The sequence below is a fragment of the Trachinotus anak genome, unplaced genomic scaffold (genome assembly GCF_046630095.1).
Source record: "Trachinotus anak isolate AG129_WGS33_773 ecotype Australia unplaced genomic scaffold, CSIRO_AGI_Tana_v1 ptg000016l, whole genome shotgun sequence".
Taxonomy (NCBI): Eukaryota; Metazoa; Chordata; class Actinopteri; order Carangiformes; family Carangidae; genus Trachinotus; species Trachinotus anak.
Window position 1 is genome coordinate 24412120 of NW_027273867.1, and position 23786 is coordinate 24435905.

Here is a 23786-nt window from a genome sequence, read left to right on the forward strand (position 1 = left end):
CAAACAAGGCTCAGCGCAACCACCTCTCAGTCTTACACTAATCATAGTAGCAGCAGTGTGGAAAGCTCTCAAAACATGATAAAGCCTATGATAAAAAGTAGCTGCTTGTTGAACTATGAGCAGCTCTTGCCTGTGAATTTCAGCCCATGGCAAAGATTCAGCTGACTCACAGTCTTAATGCCAATCCACTGCGATTTCCACACACACACACACACACACACACACACACACAAGAGACAATGGTCAAACAGGACAGGTTTACTGCAGAAGAAACTCAGTTGAGTAGTCTTCACACAGAGTAGGGGAGACTTCTTGTCACACGGGTAAGTTGTCACTCTGATCATATCTCCAACACCAGAAGTCGCTATGTAAAAAATCAGTTGCATGTGTCACACACTGTTCCAAAATGACTTTTGCTGTTGAAATGGGACATAAGTCTCTATCATCTCAGGTGAGAACAATTTTCATATTTTTCAATCATAAGATAAAAAAATCTAAACTGCACACACCGCATGTAATAAAACTTTGATAAGTGACCATGTTCAATGATATTACTATTGCACACAATAGAGGAGAGAAAAGGTGTGTTTTGATATCCAAACCAAAGTCCTGCACTAAAGCTAGCTTGCGGTATAGCTAACAATAGCACAAACATCACTATGGGGCAAGTTGTCTCAGTGCTTTCAGGGGAAATTGTCACATGGAAAAGCAGTAGGCTGTACATAGAACATTATCCAGCTGCAGCTTGTAATTTTGTTTAGTGGTTGCACAGTACAACCAGGAATGTGATCTAAAATAGTTAAGAGGACATCTTGTATTTCACCTGGACATAAAATTGTTTTAAATGATGTGACCACAAAACAGCTGAAATACACAGGAGGATGAACATAAATAGCCTAAATATTCATAAAATATATTTTCGTTTGAACTGTCAAACAGAAGGAAGAAAAGACAAAGGGAAAATGGTTAGAAATTATTAGAGAAAGATACAATGGCAGCTCACCATTGTCATATCTCTTCAAATAGGTCTACATTTTTTATTGGAATGGCCTATAGAGTGGTGTTTTGTTGCCCTCTCATAGTTGATTTTTGGTATCAGCAGTATCATTGTATTTTGTGTGTTTAGCCTGGATCCAGAAAATTGGTGCTTTATTACATCAATGATCTTTAACATTTAAATGACAGACGTATGGGCCATACAACCACCTGGCTTCCCCAATCCCCATCCCCCAACAAATGCCATGGTTAAACTACAATTGTCTGCCGTTTTAAATATTGCTGCCGCAAAGAATTGTGGGAAAGCATTTTCTCCTTTCCTTTTGTAAAGAAGATCCAGTGTTTTCTATTCTAAAGGAGACAATATAGGAAGCAATGAAGCTCCTTTCCTTGGCTGTCACTTACTTACTCATTTCACTCAATGAAGAAACTTCCTGAGCAAAAACTGATGCAGACAGAGCATAGAGCAGTAGTTCCTAACCTGTGGGCAGCAAAGGTATTGCAAGTGGGCCAACAAATCATTTGCAAGACAGTACAATTATAGTGAGAAGACATTTTTTTTAAAGAAAATTCTTTAAAATATGTTTAAAACTCATTTAATTGGTTTTCACTCATTAAGGCCTATCACTACAGATTACAGGTTTTAAAAAAAATAAAATCTCAAAATGGAAAGATAGCAATAGGAAAAATTAAGGACAGAATCAAGAGACAGGTGGTGAATCAAGTCATCTCCCCATTAAACAAGAAATTGAGCTTGCCCTGCTGTGAGTTCAGTCTTCAGTGGTTGGATGGTGTTATGGAGTCCACATTTGCCACCAACATTTGAGATTTTCAAGAGGGCCACAAGTCGGAAAAGGTTGGAAACTACTGCTTTAGAGCATATTCAGAGTTTTCTCTAACATTCTGCCCCAATGATGTCCCAAGCTCAAATATACACCAAGCATAAAACCAGCAACATAGAAACACATGCACACACACACACACACACAATGATCAGTGTTTCAAGTGTTGAAAAGGAGTCTTTAGTTCAGATTTAAAAGAATGCAGTGTTGGAGACAGACTGAAATCAGTAGGAAAAGTGGTGGTCTGATCTTTTTGTCCTGTTGGTACGTCTGAGTTTTGGAAAAGTTGGTTTTGAAACCGAGTTCAGCACCCATGTTGCTCATGTAGATTTTTAATCTTCAGTTGGTATAGGATCCACCACCTCAGTCTTTTATTAACCTGTACAACAGCAACATCATGTGTAAACAAAACATCCTCACTGACAAGCTGCATGCTGAACTATGAGCTGCCCTCAGCTGTTAATTTCAACCCATGGCAGAGATTCAGCAGACTCATGATGCCCATCCTCTGCAATTTGCCTGAGTGACATCACACTTGGCAAAGTGTCTGTCTTCAGTTGGGCATCCGGTTGACGTTAGTCCCAAATTTGAACCTCATTTCTGCAGCTGGGTAGAACGCATGGAACTGCAATGTTTGTTTTTGGTGATAGTGTGGTACTGAACAACTTGTTACAAAGAGACAAGTTCAACAAATGTTAGTGAACACAAACAGAAGTCAATGACAGCTCAGTTAAAATCCATGTTTCTACTGGACAAAAGGTCAGGAAGGAATCGCCGTTGAAGTATTAATGTACACTAGTCTTCACATAAGTAGATTTCATGTCAGTGTATCAAGAATAAAACCAAGAACCTAAGCATTCAAGATGACATCTGAGATAAAGCGTAGAGCATATTCAAATACAATGCAATAAACATACTGAACTTAATTTCAAATGACACCCAGAGGCAGGGATGGCAGTTCCAAGTGTTTTATTGAATTCAAAGTTAATGCCAGGACAGCTTCCAAGACAACGTCAGGAACCTGAGAACAGAAACATCGTTAGCAAGTGTGCAACTCATTTACACTGACAAGAATTTTTGGAAACAGAAATCTTGGCAGAGGGGAACTGGCACATCTTAAATGGACTCAAAGCTACTTACTTGAAGCATATGCACAACCAGAAGCCATCACTATCAGTAGCTGGGCTGCTGGGGCCTCGGCTGGGGCTGGGGCCGGGGCTTGCCCGGGTAGCTGGGCTGCTGGGGCCGGGGCTTGCCCGGGTAGCTGGGCTGCTGGGGCCGGGGCTTGCCCGGGTAGCTGGGCTGCTGGGGCCGGGGCTTGCCCGGGTAGCTGGGCTGCTGGGGCCGGGGCTTGCCCGGGTAGCTGGGCTGCTGGGGCCGGGGCTTGCCCGGGTAGCTGGGCTGCTGGGGCCGGGGCCTGCCCGGGTAGCTGGGCTGCTGGGGCCTGCCCGGGTAGCTGGGCTGCTGGGGCCTCGGCTGGGGCCTGCCCGGGTAGCTGGGCTGCTGGGGCCTCGGCTGGGGCCTGCCCGGGTAGCTGGGCTGCTGGGGCCTGCCCGGGTAGCTGGGCTGCTGGGGCCTGCCCGGGTAGCTGGGCTGCTGGGGCCTGCCCGGGTAGCTGGGCTGCTGGGGCCTCGGCTGGGGCTTGCCCGGGTAGCTGGGCTGCTGGGGCCTCGGCTGGGGCTTGCCCGGGTAGCTGGGCTGCTGGGGCCTCGGCTGGGGCTTGCCCGGGTAGCTGGGCTGCTGGGGCCTCGGCTGGGGCTTGCCCGGGTAGCTGGGCTGCTGGGGCCTCGGCTGGGGCTTGCCCGGGTAGCTGGGCTGCTGGGGCCTCGGCTGGGGCTTGCCCGGGTAGCTGGGCTGCTGGGGCCTCGGCTGGGGCTTGCTGGGCTGTGTCAGCCATGTATATGGATAAGCTCTTGGCTTAATTTGAGCATCAGTAGGCTCCTCAGAGTAAGAAGCATCATGTTCCTGAGCCAAGTCCCACATACCAACTTTGCTCTGGACCATGTTGTAGCTGGGCTGCTGGGGCCTCGGCTGGGGCTGGGGCTGGGGCTTGCCCGGGTAGCTGGGCTGCTGGGGCCTCGGCTGGGGCTGGGGCTGGGGCTTGCCCGGGTAGCTGGGCTGCTGGGGCCTCGGCTGGGGCTGGGGCTGGGGCTTGCCCGGGTAGCTGGGCTGCTGGGGCCTCGGCTGGGGCTGGGGCTGGGGCTGGGGCTTGCCCGGGTAGCTGGGCTGCTGGGGCCTCGGCTGGGGCTGGGGCTGGGGCTGGGGCTTGCCCGGGTAGCTGGGCTGCTGGGGCTTGCCCGGGTAGCTGGGCTGCTGGGGCTTGCCCGGGTAGCTGGGCTGCTGGGGCTTGCCCGGGTAGCTGGGCTGCTGGGGCTTGCCCGGGTAGCTGGGCTGCTGGGGCTTGCCCGGGTAGCTGGGCTGCTGGGGCTTGCCCGGGTAGCTGGGCTGCTGGGGCTTGCCCGGGTAGCTGGGCTGCTGGGGCTTGCCCGGGTAGCTGGGCTGCTGGGGCTTGCCCGGGTAGCTGGGCTGCTGGGGCCTCGGCTGGGGCCTGCCTGGGTGGCTGGGCTGCTGGGGCCTCGTCTCAGATTGGCGAGCAGAATCCATCTTAATTCCATAATTTGAAGCAATGCTTGACTCAAATCTGTTTCCATTCTCTGGTAAAGCAAAATCCCACATGCCTGCTTTGGTCTGGGGAACATTTGGATTAAGGTCGGTTTGGTCATGTGGCTGCTGTGGGTTTGCTCTGGGTTTTGAAGGCCTGTAACTAGAAACACTTCCCTCTTGACTGTAACCATCTACTTGCCTATCATAAGAACCACTATGACCTCCAGCAACAGCAGGCTTCTGGTTCTCAAATGAACCACTATCAGGGTAACTGGGTCCAGAACCACCCAGAAAACCTCCAGGCTGTGCAGAGCTCTCATAACCAGGGGAGGCTAAACCAGGTTTGTGGCTGCTTGTTGAGTCTTCAGCCAGGTCAAAGTAAGGTTTAATACCACTGGAGCCTCCACCTCTGTAGCTCAGTGCTAATGACACAAAATATTTTAACAGTGAGTCTTGTAACAACATTTATCAAACTGGAAATGTAGTTTATGTAGAATGAATACTTACCCTTTGCATGTGGTCCAAAGGCTAATAGTGAGAGCAAGAGCACCCTACAAGGTAGAGAAGGGGACATATGAACAAAAGAAAACCAGGCAAGGACAAAAATGCAATTAAAAATAAATAAAGAAAGACCTACCTCACACAAAATCCAGACACCATTGTTCAAAGCTGAAGCCAAACAACATGCACAACCTGTGCTGCTAGGAAGCACCAAACAAACTCAGAAGCTGCAGTTTCAGCTTCCTGACCACTACAACCACAGCAGTCCTCTTTATGTGATGGTACCTGAGCCCAGCAGTCACATGGCACACTGATGAATTAATTGGAATCAGGTTTGAAGCATCAGCAGAGACCTCTCTGACGACCTGGGCAGGTGTCTGAACTTTAGCTAAGTGGCTGTGCTTCACTTCAGTCAGCTAAGTCAGCTAATGTCAGTAGCAACTGGACGACTCACAACATTTCGATGGATGCCTAAAATCAGAAGGAGGCAGTAATGCAACACAATGGATGCCAACTGCTGTAAAACACAGAGAAGAAGAACAACCTTTCAGTTTGTCATTGCAGTATGTTGGCCTGTTTCAGTGGTCTCTTCACCTACATTACAACGAACTGACTTTGTCACTGCTCTCTAGTCGTGTGGATAATTTTGGTTTTATTTGTTGAGGTCTGAGATATTCACCTCTGAGGAGTAAAGAGAACATAGCACAGCGCAGGTTCCACATGGAGATGTGCAGTAATAGTAATAACTACAATGGCATGCAATTGGGCACATACCCCCACCAAGGCCATGGGGTGTGGGATGAGAGTATTTAATGGTCTTCCATAAATGTGTAAAAAACAAGCACATTTTTATCTTCTTTCTCAGCGTCGTACTGCCCTAGTGTTATACTCTAATAAGCTTCTATTTGCAAGATGTTTGGGGTCCTTTTCCCTTTTTGCCATGCTGTACTTTATTCCATGAACCAAGGAAATCAAACAAGGCTCAGCGCAACCACCTCTCAGTCTTACACTAATCATAGTAGCAGCAGTGTGGAAAGCTCTCAAAACATGATAAAGCCTATGATAAAAAGTAGCTGCTTGTTGAACTATGAGCAGCTCTTGCCTGTGAATTTCAGCCCATGGCAAAGATTCAGCTGACTCACAGTCTTAATGCCAATCCACTGCGATTTCCACACACACACACACACACACACACACAAGAGACAATGGTCAAACAGGACAGGTTTACTGCAGAAGAAACTCAGTTGAGTAGTCTTCACACAGAGTAGGGGAGACTTCTTGTCACACGGGTAAGTTGTCACTCTGATCATATCTCCAACACCAGAAGTCGCTATGTAAAAAATCAGTTGCATGTGTCACACACTGTTCCAAAATGACTTTTGCTGTTGAAATGGGACATAAGTCTCTATCATCTCAGGTGAGAACAATTTTCATATTTTTCAATCATAAGATAAAAAAATCTAAACTGCACACACCGCATGTAATAAAACTTTGATAAGTGACCATGTTCAATGATATTACTATTGCACACAATAGAGGAGAGAAAAGGTGTGTTTTGATATCCAAACCAAAGTCCTGCACTAAAGCTAGCTTGCGGTATAGCTAACAATAGCACAAACATCACTATGGGGCAAGTTGTCTCAGTGCTTTCAGGGGAAATTGTCACATGGAAAAGCAGTAGGCTGTACATAGAACATTATCCAGCTGCAGCTTGTAATTTTGTTTAGTGGTTGCACAGTACAACCAGGAATGTGATCTAAAATAGTTAAGAGGACATCTTGTATTTCACCTGGACATAAAATTGTTTTAAATGATGTGGCCACAAAACAGCTGAAATACACAGGAGGATGAACATAAATAGCCTAAATATTCATAAAATATATTTTCGTTTGAACTGTCAAACAGAAGGAAGAAAAGACAAAGGGAAAATGGTTAGAAATTATTAGAGAAAGATACAATGGCAGCTCACCATTGTCATATCTCTTCAAATAGGTCTACATTTTTTATTGGAATGGCCTATAGAGTGGTGTTTTGTTGCCCTCTCATAGTTGATTTTTGGTATCAGCAGTATCATTGTATTTTGTGTGTTTAGCCTGGATCCAGAAAATTGGTGCTTTATTACATCAATGATCTTTAACATTTAAATGACAGACGTATGGGCCATACAACCACCTGGCTTCCCCAATCCCCATCCCCCAACAAATGCCATGGTTAAACTACAATTGTCTGCCGTTTTAAATATTGCTGCCGCAAAGAATTGTGGGAAAGCATTTTCTCCTTTCCTTTTGTAAAGAAGATCCAGTGTTTTCTATTCTAAAGGAGACAATATAGGAAGCAATGAAGCTCCTTTCCTTGGCTGTCACTTACTTACTCATTTCACTCAATGAAGAAACTTCCTGAGCAAAAACTGATGCAGACAGAGCATAGAGCAGTAGTTCCTAACCTGTGGGCAGCAAAGGTATTGCAAGTGGGCCAACAAATCATTTGCAAGACAGTACAATTATAGTGAGAAGACATTTTTTTAAAGAAAATTCTTTAAAATATGTTTAAAACTCATTTAATTGGTTTTCACTCATTAAGGCCTATCACTACAGATTACAGGTTTTAAAAAAAATAAAATCTCAAAATGGAAAGATAGCAATAGAAAAAATTAAGGACAGAATCAAGAGACAGGTGGTGAATCAAGTCATCTCCCCATTAAACAAGAAATTGAGCTTGCCCTGCTGTGAGTTCAGTCTTCAGTGGTTGGATGGTGTTATGGAGTCCACATTTGCCACCAACATTTGAGATTTTCAAGAGGGCCACAAGTCGGAAAAGGTTGGAAACTACTGCTTTAGAGCATATTCAGAGTTTTCTCTAACATTCTGCCCCAATGATGTCCCAAGCTCAAATATACACCAAGCATAAAACCAGCAACATAGAAACACATACACACACACAATGATCAGTGTTTCAAGTGTTGAAAAGGAGTCTTTAGTTCAGATTTAAAAGAATGCAGTGTTGGAGACAGACTGAAATCAGTAGGAAAAGTGGTGGTCTGATCTTTTTGTCCTGTTGGTACGTCTGAGTTTTGGAAAAGTTGGTTTTGAAACCGAGTTCAGCACCCATGTTGCTCATGTAGATTTTTAATCTTCAGTTGGTATAGGATCCACCACCTCAGTCTTTTATTAACCTGTACAACAGCAACATCATGTGTAAACAAAACATCCTCACTGACAAGCTGCATGCTGAACTATGAGCTGCCCTCAGCTGTTAATTTCAACCCATGGCAGAGATTCAGCAGACTCATGATGCCCATCCTCTGCAATTTGCCTGAGTGACATCACACTTGGCAAAGTGTCTGTCTTCAGTTGGGCATCCGGTTGACGTTAGTCCCAAATTTGAACCTCATTTCTGCAGCTGGGTAGAACGCATGGAACTGCAATGTTTGTTTTTGGTGATAGTGTGGTACTGAACAACTTGTTACAAAGAGACAAGTTCAACAAATGTTAGTGAACACAAACAGAAGTCAATGACAGCTCAGTTAAAATCCATGTTTCTACTGGACAAAAGGTCAGGAAGGAATCGCCGTTGAAGTATTAATGTACACTAGTCTTCACATAAGTAGATTTCATGTCAGTGTATCAAGAATAAAACCAAGAACCTAAGCATTCAAGATGACATCTGAGATAAAGCGTAGAGCATATTCAAATACAATGCAATAAACATACTGAACTTAATTTCAAATGACACCCAGAGGCAGGGATGGCAGTTCCAAGTGTTTTATTGAATTCAAAGTTAATGCCAGGACAGCTTCCAAGACAACGTCAGGAACCTGAGAACAGAAACATCGTTAGCAAGTGTGCAACTCATTTACACTGACAAGAATTTTTGGAAACAGAAATCTTGGCAGAGGGGAACTGGCACATCTTAAATGGACTCAAAGCTACTTACTTGAAGCATATGCACAACCAGAAGCCATCACTATCAGTAGCTGGGCTGCTGGGGCCTCGGCTGGGGCTGGGGCCGGGGCTTGCCCGGGTAGCTGGGCTGCTGGGGCCGGGGCTTGCCCGGGTAGCTGGGCTGCTGGGGCCGGGGCTTGCCCGGGTAGCTGGGCTGCTGGGGCCGGGGCTTGCCCGGGTAGCTGGGCTGCTGGGGCCGGGGCTTGCCCGGGTAGCTGGGCTGCTGGGGCCGGGGCCTGCCCGGGTAGCTGGGCTGCTGGGGCCTGCCCGGGTAGCTGGGCTGCTGGGGCCTGCCCGGGTAGCTGGGCTGCTGGGGCCTGCCCGGGTAGCTGGGCTGCTGGGGCCTCGGCTGGGGCCTGCCCGGGTAGCTGGGCTGCTGGGGCCTCGGCTGGGGCCTGCCCGGGTAGCTGGGCTGCTGGGGCCTGCCCGGGTAGCTGGGCTGCTGGGGCCTGCCCGGGTAGCTGGGCTGCTGCGGCCTCGGCTGGGGCTTGCTGGGCTGTGTCAGCCATGTATATGGATAAGCTCTTGGCTTAATTTGAGCATCAGTAGGCTCCTCAGAGTAAGAAGCATCATGTTCCTGAGCCAAGTCCCACATACCAACTTTGCTCTGGACCATGTTGTAGCTGGGCTGCTGGGGCCTCGGCTGGGGCTGGGGCCGGGGCTTGCCCGGGTAGCTGGGCTGCTGGGGCCTCGGCTGGGGCTGGGGCCGGGGCTTGCCCGGGTAGCTGGGCTGCTGGGGCCGGGGCCGGGGCTTGCCCGGGTAGCTGGGCTGCTGGGGCCTCGGCTGGGGCTTGCCCGGGTAGCTGGGCTGCTGGGGCCTCGGCTGGGGCTTGCCCGGGTAGCTGGGCTGCTGGGGCCTCGGCTGGGGCTTGCCCGGGTAGCTGGGCTGCTGGGGCCTCGGCTGGGGCTGGGGCTGGGGCTTGCCCGGGTAGCTGGGCTGCTGGGGCCTCGGCTGGGGCTGGGGCTGGGGCTTGCCCGGGTAGCTGGGCTGCTGGGGCCTCGGCTGGGGCTGGGGCTTGCCCGGGTAGCTGGGCTGCTGGGGCCTCGGCTGGGGCTGGGGCTTGCCCGGGTAGCTGGGCTGCTGGGGCCTCGGCTGGGGCTGGGGCTTGCCCGGGTAGCTGGGCTGCTGGGGCCTCGGCTGGGGCTGGGGCTTGCCCGGGTAGCTGGGCTGCTGGGGCCTCGGCTGGGGCTGGGGCTTGCCCGGGTAGCTGGGCTGCTGGGGCCTCGGCTGGGGCTGGGGCTGGGGCTTGCCCGGGTAGCTGGGCTGCTGGGGCCTCGGCTGGGGCTGGGGCTTGCCCGGGTAGCTGGGCTGCTGGGGCCTCGGCTGGGGCTGGGGCTGGGGCTTGCCCGGGTAGCTGGGCTGCTGGGGCCTCGGCTGGGGCTGGGGCTGGGGCTTGCCCGGGTAGCTGGGCTGCTGGGGCCTCGGCTGGGGCTGGGGCTTGCCCGGGTAGCTGGGCTGCTGGGGCCTCGGCTGGGGCTGGGGCTGGGGCTTGCCCGGGTGGCTGGGCTGCTGGGGCCTCGGCTGGGGCTGGGGCTGGGGCTTGCCCGGGTGGCTGGGCTGCTGGGGCCTCGGCTGGGGCTGGGGCTTGCCCGGGTGGCTGGGCTGCTGGGGCCTCGGCTGGGGCTGGGGCTTGCCCGGGTGGCTGGGCTGCTGGGGCCTCGGCTGGGGCTGGGGCTTGCCCGGGTGGCTGGGCTGCTGGGGCCTTGGCTGGGGCTGGGGCTTGCCCGGGTGGCTGGGCTGCTGGGGCCTCGTCTCAGATTGGCGAGCAGAATCCATCTTAATTTTATAATTTGAAGCAATACTTGACTTAAATCTGTTTCCATTCTCTGGTAAAGCAAAATCCCACATGCCTGCTTTGGTCTGGGGGACATTTGGATTAAGGTCGGTTTGGTCATGTGGCTGCTGTGGGTTTGCTCTGGGTTTTGAAGGCCTGTAACTAGAAACACTTCCCTCTTGACTGTAACCATCTACTTGCCTATCATAAGAACCACTATCTCCAGCAACAGCAGGCTTCTGGTTCTCAAATGAACCACTATCAGGGTAACTGGGTCCAGAACCACCCAGAAAACCTCCAGGCTGTGCAGAGCTCTCATAACCAGGGGAGGCTAAACCAGGTTTGTGGCTGCTTGTTGAGTCTTCAGCCAGGTCAAAGTAAGGTTTAATACCACTGGAGCCTCCACCTCTGTAGCTCAGTGCTAATGACACAAAATATTTTAACAGTGAGTCTTGTAACAACATTTATCAAACTGGAAATGTAGTTTAAGTAGAATGAATACTTACCCTGTGCATGTGGTCCAAAGGCTAATAGTGAGAGCAAGAGCACCCTACAAGGTAGAGAAGGGGACATATGAACAAAAGAAAACCAGGCAAGGACAAAAATGCAATTAAAAATAAATAAAGAAAGACCTACCTCACACAAAATCCAGACACCATTGTTCAAAGCTGAAGCCAAACAACATGCACAACCTGTGCTGCTAGGAAGCACCAAACAAACTCAGAAGCTGCAGTTTCAGCTTTGTGACCACTACAACCACAGCAGTCCTCTTTATGTGATGGTACCTGAGCCCAGCAGTCACATGGCACACTGATGAATTAATTGGAATCAGGTTTGAAGCATCAGCAGAGCCCTCTCTGACGACCTGGGCAGGTGTGTGCAGACACCTTAGCTCAGTGGCTGTGCTTCAGCTAAAAACTTTTTAGCTTGTCACTGCAGTTTTTTGGCCTTTTTCAAGCTGCTTCACCCACATTACAAAGAGATGAGTTTTTCTATGCTCTCTAGCCATTTGACTAGTTTTGGTTTTATTTGTTGACGTCTGAGATATCCACTTCTGAGACTTCTGCCACTACCCACATACGACCGAAGTCACTCTTGATGTTGGGACGCAATGAATTGACAGTGAATTTAAAAAATGAGAAAATACGACATAATTCTGTCTGGATAATCCACGCGACACTACATTTCTTCAATAATATTGTTAGAACTAGAAAGTAGTCCAAACACCAAATGATCAGATTGTTAATGTGAGCCAAACCAAAAAAAAAAAAAAAACAGAATTGTATTCAGGGATGCTGCTGTACCCTAAAATATCAAGTCCTCCATCCTGAACGACTGCTCTTTCACGAGTGTCTCCTGAAGGGGCATCCCTACGGCAGCAGGCACACTGGATGGACTGGCATTCTTAAAATAATAAACACACAGACTGTACAAGAGTGGTCACCATGGTAACTTAAGTAACAGTCATGGCTTGGTTAGGTTTTGGAAAAGGTGGTGATTTGGGTTAAAATAAGTATTTCCTGAATGTTAGATGATCTTTGTTGTCATGGCTACTATAATAACAACGTGGATAACTTTGTTGAATGGTCATGGATAATAGAAACAACATAAACTGCTACTGTCACATGGGACTCGAACACCGCTCTCCTGTTTCATATTCATCCATCCACCCCAAACTACGTCACCGCACTTTTCCCTTTGGTCCTGTCATCATTACTACGACCACTAGATGTCGTCTAGCAACAAAGCCTAACTATGGGTCATAGTAACCTGCTGACCTACGAACTGTGGGCTCGTTTTAATGTGATTCAGACAGGTGAACTCCACTCCACGTTTTTTTTACTGGTGTTTAGAGGTGTTGTGGGACTTTGAATAGAGAAGTGTGCTTCCTTAAAAACAACAAAGAATGTCAGTGAACTTCCAAAGCTATGATGGCTTTGCATGTTTTATCCTATTGAAACTTGTGTATTTAATTCACCGATGATGATTTTCCATGGCATTTACAGTCTGAGGATTTGCAGGCACTGATTTTAAGACACTATACAATTTGTGTGCTGTATGTGAATATCAAACGTTTTTAAAAACACAGTTTCAACCCTTTAATGTCAGCTTCTTACCTGAAGTGTTGGAAATAAGCCAAGTCAAATTATCAATGTCTCCACACAGTGTCAGGTGGTTTAAGGTTCATGTAAATACAGCAGTGAATGTGGTCTTGTGGTACCTATACTGGCTGTCATGTAGCCATGTGTCATGTTAGTTTATCTCTGAGTGGATGGTAAGTTTAAATAAAAGCAATAAATCCACTCTTTGTATTGTATCAGAGAAGAAAGACAGAGTTGAGAAAGATTAAATACATTTTACTATCATTCATTTCACTGATTTCACAACAATGTCATGCAAACACATTTTCACGAATCACCACATTACAATGAAGCAGTGTGCCATGCAGTCATGAAAACAGACCAACATCATAAAACACCAACTAGATTTTTTTCTTTTTTTTTTTTTGCATTTTATAACTCAAAGCTATGTTTACACCATCATGGCACAGATCCACATTCAATACACTTTATTTTCACTTCTGCCTTTATACCTCTTATACGGAAAAATATATAAAACCGTGGGAATGTACTGTGCTCCTGGTAACATCAAACTGAGAGCAAGTGAGGGAGGAGAAGACACGTGGGAGGAAAGAGAAGAAAGGAGGGAGGAAAAAGTCAGGAAGGAAGTGAGGAAGTAACAGTGAGTGAAGATGGAGGACAGGAAAGAGGAGGAGGCATGTGTGGATGTTGTGAGGGTCCGTTAGCTGAGTTTGAGGCCAAGGCAGAGAGCCAGCTCATTCTTCTGGATCTTTCCATCCCCATTGATGTCGCAGTGACCCATCAGGGCTTTCCTGAACTTGTCCAGGTCTGTCCCACTGATGCTGGGCTGGAGGAGAGGAGGTTTAAAGGTCAGAGGTCAATGTCTCACAGTGAAAGGTCAGACAGTTTTTTAGTTTTAGAAAGTTGTTTTGAGCAGCTACAGAAAATTACCATCATGTCTGAAATGTAAGTCAGATGTGTGGATTCTCTGAAAAGATTAAATCAAATATCGTCATATTTCCTGCTACATAAAATACTTTTTTTAACCATTGTAGACACACATGATGCTACTTATATTTTTTTTCCTCAAATATCACGACAAGACAAAAAGTTTTACCTTCACAAGCTCCATCATGTCCTTGACAAATCCATCCACCTCTGGACCCTCCAACGCACCTGTCTGACTCTATACACACACACACACACACACACACACACACACACATAAAATATACAATCACACACAGAAGACTCATGATACAGATGGAAAAATGACATAAGGACTTTATCCATAACATGATCACTAAAAGTCTGCATCTAGTCATTGTGTGTAGCTTTGAAAAGCTAAAAAAAAAAAAATACTAAAACATATTCATCAACCAAATATTGAAGCACTTGGTAAAAAGCAAAACTCTTTGTGGTCAGACATAAAACAAGAACACAAAGTCTTTAATCCAGTAAATTCTTGTGTCAGGTGAAACAAACCAGTAAATTCACACTTACAACATCGTAGTGAGCGAATATCTTCTCAAAGTCTCTCTTCCTGTCCTCCTGACTGCAGGCCTGACACCGAGCACATCCGAGGATGAAAACACGACACATTCACCGAGAGCACAAAACATTCATGTGTAAGTGAGAACATGAATCAGTTTCAAGGAAGGTTCAGGTGACAGGGAGCAGATCTGTGCACGTCATTAGAAAAACACTTCAAGCTCAAATCTCCAAACTTACGTCCATCTTAAACTTCAGTAGGAAGTTTTCTTTCAGGGCCAAAATTCTGTTAATAACAAGAATCAAATGGAGAATTTAACTTATTTAAAAATGAAATATTTAATATTTCACATTTGCAAGTGAAATCAAGAAATGACTGCAGATCACTGTTTGACTTCTGTTTTTAGTAATACTGCAAATTTGTGAATTAAAAAAAAAAGGGACACAAATATTTCAAACATTCATTTAGTAGCTTTTTCCAGAGCATTCAACCAGAGTGAATGGTCTTCTTCAGTGAATGCAGTTACCACTGAAGTGATGTACTTGGAAAAAGGTGGTAAATTAACCAGAGTCTAGAACATTTTATTTCTGTAACGTCAAGTTTTTAAAGACAGAAGTACCATAATTAGCACATCAGGTTGTCAAATGGCTCTTAGTGGTTTTAAATGAAAACATTATATATATATATATATATATATATATATATATATATATATATATATATATATATATATGTGTGTGTGTATATATATATATATATATATATATGTATATATATATGTATATATATAATTAAATTTATATAATTAAATTTATCTCGGCCTCGAGCAGATCAGGTGTGATTCAGTACCTGGCCATGTCATTTAAATCTAGTCGGCCATCTTTGTTTTTGTCAAACATCTTCATCTACAGGGAGAAAAAAGAGTCAGAATATATTTATGCTTATTCAGTGACAGAAATCGGAACAAACACAATTCTGACTGTTACCATGGTGTCAGTGTACTCCTCCAGCTTTTCAGGAGTGATGGACTTCCTGTGTTGGAGAAACAGGTCCTGAAGGAAGCCCTGAAAGACCAAACAAGACACAGGACTAAGTGCATTTACCACAAATGACCCAAATCTGAAGAAGAATCTCTCCTGGGACTGAGGACACAGAGGAAGCTCAATATCCCAACCTGAGAGGACTGACTGAATGATGATAATTCACATTTGATCCAATATTTGAGTGTGAAGTCACAACTGGCAATTATTTTCAATATTCAATCTTGTGTTTTTTATACTACGTCAAACAAAAAAAAATTATAAATAAAATATATAAAATGTTTCTTCCACCAACCAATCACAATCTCTCCTTCCTGAGTTAAAGCACTGAATAATAGCCAGAAGTGTTTCTGCAGAACATTATGATGTCAAAGCGAAGTTGACCTTTGGCCTTCTGGATATAAAATGTCATGACTTAATTTTATTCAAATAGACATTTGAGTTAAATTGTGTCATAATTAGTGTATGAATTCATGAGTCCAAATCAATGTTTGTGCCAAATTTGAAGAAGTTCCCTTGAGATGTTACTGATATATCGTGTTCATGAGAATGGGACGGACAGACAACCCGAAAACCTTTACAGACACTGACTAACAGTCTGTCAGTCTAAGTTTTAAATGTTTCATTTGCAAATTTGACCAAACAACAAAAGGAAATGACGTTAAATTTGAGAGGGAAAGCCCAGATCCAGATCACCACCCTGATGTGGTGTCTGGTCCTGTGGTCTGAAGACTGAATCAGAACCACTAATGTGGTTTGATATGAGCTTTTCTCTCAGTTACCTTGAGCTCAACAGCTGAGATGAAGCCGCTGCTGTCTGTGTCATAGTTCCTCCAGATCTGCACTCGAAGAAAGAAAAAATACAACGAATATCCTGAAACTGTGTCCATTACCCCCTTCATGATTTACAACTTAAATATACTCAATTTGTCCACTTGTCTGTCTCTTAATGTTTGTGTTCAAACTGTCAGACCATCAGGGATCTTCTTCTGGAGACTATACATTTTCTGACAGTCTGGTTGGTACCCAGGACTAACATGTTGGACACATCCACTGGACCATTTGCTATTATACTGACAGACTGTCCCCTGCCCTCAGCCCCTCACCCTCATGAACTCCACGCTGTTGTCCAGCGGCGTCTCTCTGCGAAACAGAAGCAGGAAGTTTTCTTCCTCCGGCAGCATCATGGTGGCCAGCTGCACAGACAGAGACATTTTTTTACCTGACACATCAGATTTAATGAACATCTGATTCCTCATCTCCTCAGTGAAGCTGTTTAAAGGGCTGACCTTTAAATGTTCTTATTGCCTTTTGTCAAATTTTGTCTTAATTGTACAGTAACTCAGTTTTTCCTGCTCAACAACCTAAAAATGAAGATGAAACAATCTGCAGCAGTGAATATAATTGTTGACCTACACCGACCCTCTCAGAGCTGAATTCTGGGGCCAAAATCTCCCCGACCTGTTGAGGTCAGAAACCCCTGTGCTCATTGCTGACTTCACTGTGCTGCGTCTTAAATCCTGTGGACAGCTGAGCTGACGTGAGCCAACATCTCTGAGGATGGAGTGCTGAAAACATCTGTGGGGGTGTCGTCTCCTGTAGAAGCAGAAGGTGACCGTACCTCCTGGATCTGCAGACGTCCGTCAGCTGCGGCGCCGTGAACCGACACGAATCTCTCTCTGAGTCGCCTGACTCTGTCCTCAGATATCTCCTCTCTCTGAAAACAACATGGACACAATGTACTTCACTTGGCTGCACTTTAAAACCTAAGATCACATGATGAATTAGTTTCATATATAAAAGGAGTTGTGAAAAATATAGCACAGAAAAACACATTTAAAAAGTTGCTTTAATGAGAAATTAGACTAATGGGTATTGACTAAAAGCTTAAATGTATAATATGTAATTTTCTCTCAATCTTAACAATAACAAACAATAGCGTTTAGTGACGTTGTGGTGTGGGATCATGGGAGTTGTTGTCTTAAACATCAAAAACACCCATCACAGAGGCTGTTTTCCATCAGTTTATCCACAGGCAGACAGGAAGGGACTCAACTCTGAGAACCAGCCTCATGTTTTCTCTCTTTACCTTCAGCCCCAGTTTTTCCAACATGTGCCGGAAGAAGGCGTCCAGCTGCTTCCCTTCGATGTGACCGTTATCTAAAAAACACACACAGCAGCACCCACAACAAACATAACTGAGTGGATTCACATAAAAGCTTTAGTCTCGTGAGTGTGAAATTAAATACAGGAATAAAATAAACTACGGACAAACGACTGAAGCTGGCGAAGTAGCAACCAAACAGGAAATAGTATCAACATGTATCTGGATGGTTGAGCATCAAATGATCGACTGTAAATGTTCAAATATTCAACCAAGCACAGTAAATCAACAAGGACTGACACTAAAGCAGAACTGAATGTCTCTCTGACTCTCACACAGCGTTTCATATCATCTTCACTGACACTGAAAGTGGAACAAGTACCTTCAGAGGAAGATCATGTGGTGTGATCGAAAGCTCCAGAGCACCTGACCTTGTGGTGAGATTTCTTTCTCGGCTACTTTATGTGAATCATATGAATAAACACAGAAACTGAATTTTAATTTAGTTTTTTTCATGTTATTTATACAGATGAAAAAAACTAAAAAAAAAATAATAGAAGATATTTTATGAAAATGATTTGAAGTCTTTATAACCGAGGTTTGAAAATGTAAAGAAATGAGTCAAATGCTTTTGTCACATATAACATTAATTAGTTTAACCTGCATTTAACTGATATATTCTCAGCCTTACAGCCATAACAGAATGTTTTAACTCTCTTTCTATTATTAATGCAGTTGTTATATTATCAGTTAAATGTAAAGTCACTGAGTGGAGCTTCTGGAGCCACTGAGTGATGTTAGAAGACATTAGGGAATGAACCGTTCTCACCATCCACGTCGAAGTGTTGCCAGATCTGTAAAAAACCTGCAGCGTCCAGCCTGTCCATGGCGCTGTCCATGGTGCCGAAGACCAGTCCAGAGGTCGAGCTGGTGACAACAAGACAACGGAAAAACAAGGCGAGGAAAAGCTTCTTCCAGAGACAGAGAGAGAGTCAGGGAGTTTTTTTATTCTGATTTCATCTTCAGCTGTCAGAGAAATGAGAGGAAAGAGTTTCAACAGCTTGTTTATGAAGAGACAGGGGCAGAGGAAGAGAGAGAGAGAGAGAGGGAGAGAGGGAGGGAGAGGGAGAGAGAGAGAGAGAGAGAGAGAGAGAGAGAGAGAGGGAGGGAGGGGTCTGCTGGAGAAAGGGGGGAGACAGAGAAAAAGAGAGAGAGACTGAGAGCAGTGAATCAGTATTTATTGGTATAAACACACAGATACAGAAACATGTGACAGCTGCTGCTCCACTGACATACAAACAATAAAACACAGTATTTAACTGAATTTTAAAAAATATTTTCCCAGTAAAATGAAAACCATCACCATGAGTTCTAAATGAAAACCATGCAGTCAACAGCATGTTTCATCCATAATAAATCATAATACAATATAAACCCCAGAGTGTCCGCATTTCACTCTGATGAAACCCATTTATTCTATAAACACAACCTTAGACACGTGTTAGTGCATATTTATAATAAAACATCAGTAAGTGCAGCAGTACACGATTAACAGAAACCAGTATGTGATGAGACATGATGTGAGGATACAGCAGCAGTGATGATAGCAGAGGAACATGATGAATCAATGAATATTTTATAGTCAAATACTGAGCTCCTCACAAAGGACATGTTGACGTGTGTGTCAAAATAAAGTTAGTTTTTAGTTTTAAGCAGAAATAATCTCATTGGTTCAGTGACACCTCAGTGGATGGAGTATCAGCTGCTCCTTGTCTCCGCCCAATGGATGGTCATGATTTACAGGCATTCAAGGTGAATAACAGCCGAGCTGGACTTTTTAAAAACACACAGTTTGGTGCCTTTTAAAATAAAGGACATGAGGCGACTTTCAAAATAAGATAAAGCGCCAATTTCCATTTATTCAACCTTTTAGGACACGGACGCAGCATTTTCTCTCCACCTTACAGAGCCACTTTTAAAACAACAAGTTCTTTCTTCAACTAGTGAAAAACTCTCTGCTGGTGGGAGTCAGATTATTTCTAGACTTCACTGGGATTTTTTTCTTGACTCTACTCAAAAATCTGAATCTTATTCTGCCTCATTTCAAGATACAGACACTTCAACTGAACTGAAATGAAGAGGAATAATGTCAGCCCAGGGGCAGAATATTGTTTAGCTTTTTAGAAATACTCAGAAGACCTAAAATATTTTCTAGTCATGAACAGAAGGAATGATTTGAAGAAACAAAAACCCTGAATTACAACATCAGCAAGAGATTTCTGTCATTATATTTTATAACATTAAAGATAAATCTTCTTGCCAATTCCAATGAAAGCTTGAGGCAACGTCACACATCATCTGTGTTGCCTTGAAATGAAATAAAACATCGTTAGCAGTCACGTACAAGTTCAAAATAAAAGACAAAAAGAGAGTCTGTTCATCTGTTCATCGTCTGTGTCAGTCTGACTCTGTTTGAGACATGAAAGATTTTAAGATCTTGACATTTTTTATTGTTCCTCCTCTACAGACCTGCAGGGCGTTTCTGCTGCCAGCTGCCTCTCATTTCTAATCTGTGACGAGTCTGATGAGCAGTGAATGTTTCAGTCGTTATCTCCAGACGAGCTGACGGCAGAGCTCACTGAGTTACCGTTTTACCTGCTGCATGTAAACACAGTAAAACCGAACAGCTTCACTCTGGACCTACTTAGCCAGACTCGTTCTCCTCAGTGCTTTGGACTAATTGAGCTTTTTATAGCTGGACCTGGTTATGGAAGTAACCACAGATTGTCTCTGCTCCAGATAACCCCCCCGGTCGACTCTTTATGATCCTATTAGAGCTGGGTTTTCTCTGGCGTCCATTTGGCCGAACAGCTGGACTGATCCAAGGTCAGGAAACTCCTCTGATAACAGCGTGTTATCCCCGCATTGTTTACCTGTGCCTCATCAAAAAAAAATCTATTTCTGTCCCATCTGTGCTTTTGACTGTATGTAGGTGATTGTCCTCCTGGTGAAGTAAGGACGAGATTTAAACGACCATAAACATCTCGTCAGACTGAAGGAGCTTCGTCGCCGGACTCGTCCTCTGATTTGTTGTTAGACGGAGTTTGAACCTCCTCCTCAGGTGGACTGAGATCTGTGTCTGCCAGAGATGGAGGTCTCACTAGAGAGAGAGAGAGAGAGAGCGAGAGAGAGAGAGAGGGAAAAAACACATGAGAAAGAGAGAGAGGGAAACAGCGACAGCTGTGTCCTCAGGAAACTAAAGTGAGATCATCAGCTTCTAGAGCAAAGTTTTTTTAACCACTTTAATATTATGAACTCGTTTTCTCATTAAATGACTGAAGTGTGATTACTGCCACATTTTGACAGCTGTACAGAGACTGAAAAGGAAATGTGATCAGTCAAACCATAAGTGGGGAGGGACTTGGCGCGCTCCCGGTCGTCCTCCCCAGCAGGTGGAGGACTGGCGGATCTCTTCAGAGATGACCACTGTCTGCCGCCGCCGGCACCAGGCTCACCGCCTTCACCAGGCGGGTCGAACGCATCACTGCCATCTCCAGAAAACTCAACTGTAGGAACAAGAGACACAAGGAAACTGATGTGTCTGTGTCCTTCAGCAATATTTTACTGAACACATAAACTTATTTAAACTGAAAACCATCAACAGTTTGACTTCTCTGTGTCACTGGTTTGCTGAGGCCCTGGAAAAAAGTGTGAAAACAACAACACAAAACAAAAAATTCATTCGAAAACATGCAAATATATTATTGAAAGATTTTAAAGGTCCCATATTTTACTCTCCTGTGTTTTATCTGAAGTGTTGATCTCCATCAGAAGATATATTTGTGGTTTTATGAACCAAAAACCATCTCGGTGTAGTTTTACATCTCCTCTCTCAGGCTTCTCTCTGGAGCTCTAGTAACAACAGGTCAGTCAGCCAATCAGAAGAGAGGATCTGAGTCTCTCCTCTGATCGGCTGACTGTTTTCTGAGTGATCAAATAAAACTATATCAGATTTCAGGTAAACACTCAGAGAAACCAAATCCTGCAAGGTTGGATGGTGGGTCCAGGTTGGCGGGGCTTGGGGCGTGGCTGAGAGCAGCGACTGCTTTGTTGTGACATCACAAAGTTCCAGAAGTCCTGACGGCTGGTTTTAAGGCTCAGTTTCTGAATACAGGCTGTGTGCATTTCTCTGTGGACTGAGGCTTTGATACTTTCACAGTATTAATACAGAACCTAGACCTGCTTTATAATCACAAACACATGGACATCTACCTTTAGACTACATGGGGACCTTTAATTCAAAAACTTACGGTATTTTCTGGACTATAAGGCGCACTTAAAAGCCTTTAATTTTCTCAAAAAATGACAGTGCACCTTATAATCCGGAGCGCCTTATATATGGATTAATTCTGGTTGTGCTTACTGACCTCAAAGCGATTTTGTGTGGTACACGGCTCTCACGGCGCTCTGTCAAAATGTTTTAGTACGACTTTGGTAAACGACAAAGCCGCACCGCTTGCAGCATTACGGCTATCGTAGTCAGGAGCGTCGCGGAGTAATACATACTGTGCTTCACCATAATATTACAGTGTGTGTGTGTAAGGACCTATAAGGAGTGATTGTGAACACGCTAACGTTTCATTTAGCGGTATCAGACTGTGTTTTTTTTACGTGTTACAACTGAACAAGGTTGGGAGTTATTGTGAATACGCTCATTAACGTTTGAACAATGTTGAGAGTTATTGTGAACGCGTTTAATAAAGTCTGACTGACTTATCTGACTGTTTTGTTTCGCTTAATGTGCCTTATAGTCCGGTGTGCTTTATATATGAAAAAAGTTCGAAAATAGACCATTCATTGACAGTGCGCCTTATAATCCAGTGCGCCCTATAGTGCGGAAAATACGGTACATAATAAAAAAAAGAAAGATTCCAGATTGAAAACAAATCAGAAAATTAAATAAAATTCTGTTTCCTGTTTGTTTTTGAATTGTGAAGGTGGTTTATGTCTTATGACACTGAGAGGTGTGTGAAGACGTGTAAATGACCCTTTTGTCTCTTTGATTCTAAAAACGATTGTGCAAAAAGATGCACAATCACAACAGACGACTTTTTGATTACACAGAAGCCATTTCAAGGAAAAACACTGAGTTCCTGTGAGTGTTAATTACACAAGTCGAGTGTTAAACCACAAAATCCCACACACACTCTGACACTTGGACATGTCAAGTACAGGCTGGGACTCGATGCATGTGCTTTGCGTGTGGTGTGTGGAGGCGTCAAATATGGCCCTGAAAGTGTTCATTAAAGAAGCCGTCACCTGTTTAACTGAGCGTTATATTGTCAGCTCTGCTCCGACTCACATACAGCATTGACTCATGCAACCTTCATCATTAATAAAGAACATGAGAGAAATATCTTGTCATCTTGGTGCCTTTCATTTTTTTTTATAGCTTTTGGATTCCCTCAGAAACATTTTCCTTTCTCTTTTCGTTCTGTTGTGTTCTTGGAAGATGGATTTGTTCATAAATGGAACAGAAAACATGGACTACAAACATTACAGAAATTTTGCATTCTCAGAGAATTAGGCTGATTTTTCCTTTTTGGATCAGAATCTCATCAACAAATAAAATGAATGTTAAAAATAGGAACAGATAATCAGTGTAAGTGCTGAACTGTGTGACATAAAGTGATATTCTTCGAGACCACTGTTTATTTTCTAGTCGGCCTGAGTGAAGATGACAGTAGGAGCTTTAATATGAACTAATATTATACGCAAAATTACACAATGATGTATATCAGGTATGTCATGCACTAATATAATACTATAATATAATACTAATATGTGATCAACAATTATTATTCTGGATATTTTCAGTTATCTTGAAAATGTTTAACACTGTGCTACAACCAAAATACACAGGATTTAATAAATGACCAATATATATATAATAGGAATTTGGCTGATTATTTGGTGTAATTTGGGTTCTTTCTGTCATTTATTTGTGTGATATAATGTTTTTAAACTAAAATAAATATTTAAAATTATAACTTATTATATATTAATTCAGCAAAAAATCCTTTAAATCATTTGATCTAAAACTGACCTGAACACAACAGTTGGGTGGTTTGTGTTGTGCATTTTTTTTTTTTTATATAAAAAAGGTCAAACAGAGATACTGACCGTCCACTGGAGACAGCGGTCCTGCAGGATTGCTGCTGGTGCTCTCTCGCTCCTGCTCTGATGGCGCCCTCTTCAGGCGAGGAGCAGGAAGTGGTCCTTTAGCAGAGGGGCTGCCTGCTGGAGCCTCAGCAGAGTCATCTGACAACCAGAGATCAAAAAAGCAACCAAACAATGAAGTGACTGTCAGGACTAAACCACAGGTATGGGATTTAAACTACAATCCTACC

General features: G+C 44.4%; 3 protein-coding genes across 5 annotated transcripts in view; all 3 read right to left on the minus strand.

Annotated features, from left to right (window-relative positions):
- Positions 1 to 2790: 2790 nt before the first annotated feature.
- LOC139634583 (proline-rich protein HaeIII subfamily 1-like) lies at positions 2791 to 5237 on the minus strand. Of its 2 annotated transcripts, none has more exons than XM_071501135.1 (6): positions 5080 to 5237; positions 4950 to 4993; positions 4414 to 4864; positions 3469 to 4017; positions 2979 to 3033; positions 2791 to 2859 (listed from the first exon to the last, which is right to left on the minus strand). In XM_071501135.1, the coding sequence occupies exons 1-5, from the start codon at positions 5100 to 5102 to the stop codon at positions 3012 to 3014; spliced, it is 1089 nt and encodes a 362-aa protein (XP_071357236.1). In that variant the 5' UTR covers positions 5103 to 5237; the 3' UTR covers positions 2791 to 2859; positions 2979 to 3011. The 2 variants fall into 2 exon arrangements, with proteins under 2 accessions (XP_071357236.1, XP_071357235.1); XM_071501134.1 differs by having other exon boundaries at positions 3469 to 4074.
- Positions 5238 to 13000: 7763 nt separating this feature from the next.
- On the minus strand, positions 13001 to 18470 carry LOC139633729 (secretagogin-like). Its single transcript, XM_071499610.1, has 11 exons — positions 18206 to 18470; positions 17362 to 17432; positions 16894 to 16989; positions 16379 to 16468; positions 16055 to 16111; positions 15219 to 15296; positions 15082 to 15137; positions 14472 to 14517; positions 14244 to 14303; positions 13858 to 13926; positions 13001 to 13587 (listed from the first exon to the last, which is right to left on the minus strand). Exons 1-11 carry the CDS (start codon positions 18273 to 18275, stop codon positions 13462 to 13464), a joined length of 819 nt encoding a protein of 272 aa, XP_071355711.1. The 5' UTR covers positions 18276 to 18470; the 3' UTR covers positions 13001 to 13461.
- Positions 18471 to 18597: 127 nt separating this feature from the next.
- The window catches only part of LOC139633728 (F-actin-uncapping protein LRRC16A), a 32042-nt gene continuing 26853 nt past the window's right edge, over positions 18598 to 23786 (minus strand). For both annotated transcript variants that reach the window (XM_071499608.1, XM_071499609.1), the window contains exons 36-38: positions 23560 to 23697; positions 20781 to 20942; positions 18598 to 20536 (exon numbers count right to left, since the gene is read on the minus strand). In XM_071499608.1, the coding sequence (XP_071355709.1) occupies positions 20424 to 20536; positions 20781 to 20942; positions 23560 to 23697 (413 nt within the window). In that variant the 3' untranslated portion in view covers positions 18598 to 20423. The remainder of the gene's footprint in view (positions 20537 to 20780; positions 20943 to 23559; positions 23698 to 23786) is intronic.

Coding starts and splice junctions, on each gene's coding strand:
- LOC139633729 (XM_071499610.1), bottom strand. CDS start 18,275: ATGGACAGCGCCATGGACAGGCTGGACGCTGCAGGTTTTTTACAGATC. Junction 15,297..16,054: donor TCTCAGCTGTTGAGCTCAAG/GTAACTGAGAGA, acceptor TTGGTCTTTCAG/GGCTTCCTTCAGGACCTGTT. Junction 14,304..14,471: donor TACTGAAGTTTAAGATGGAC/GTAAGTTTGGAG, acceptor GCTCGGTGTCAG/GCCTGCAGTCAGGAGGACAG.
- LOC139634583 (XM_071501134.1), bottom strand. CDS start 5,102: ATGGTGTCTGGATTTTGTGTGAG. Junction 4,994..5,079: donor GTGTCTGGATTTTGTGTGAG/GTAGGTCTTTCT, acceptor TCTACCTTGTAG/GGTGCTCTTGCTCTCACTAT. Junction 4,075..4,413: donor GCTCGCCAATCTGAGACGAG/GCCCCAGCAGCC, acceptor GCCCCAGCCGAG/GCCCCAGCAGCCCAGCTACC.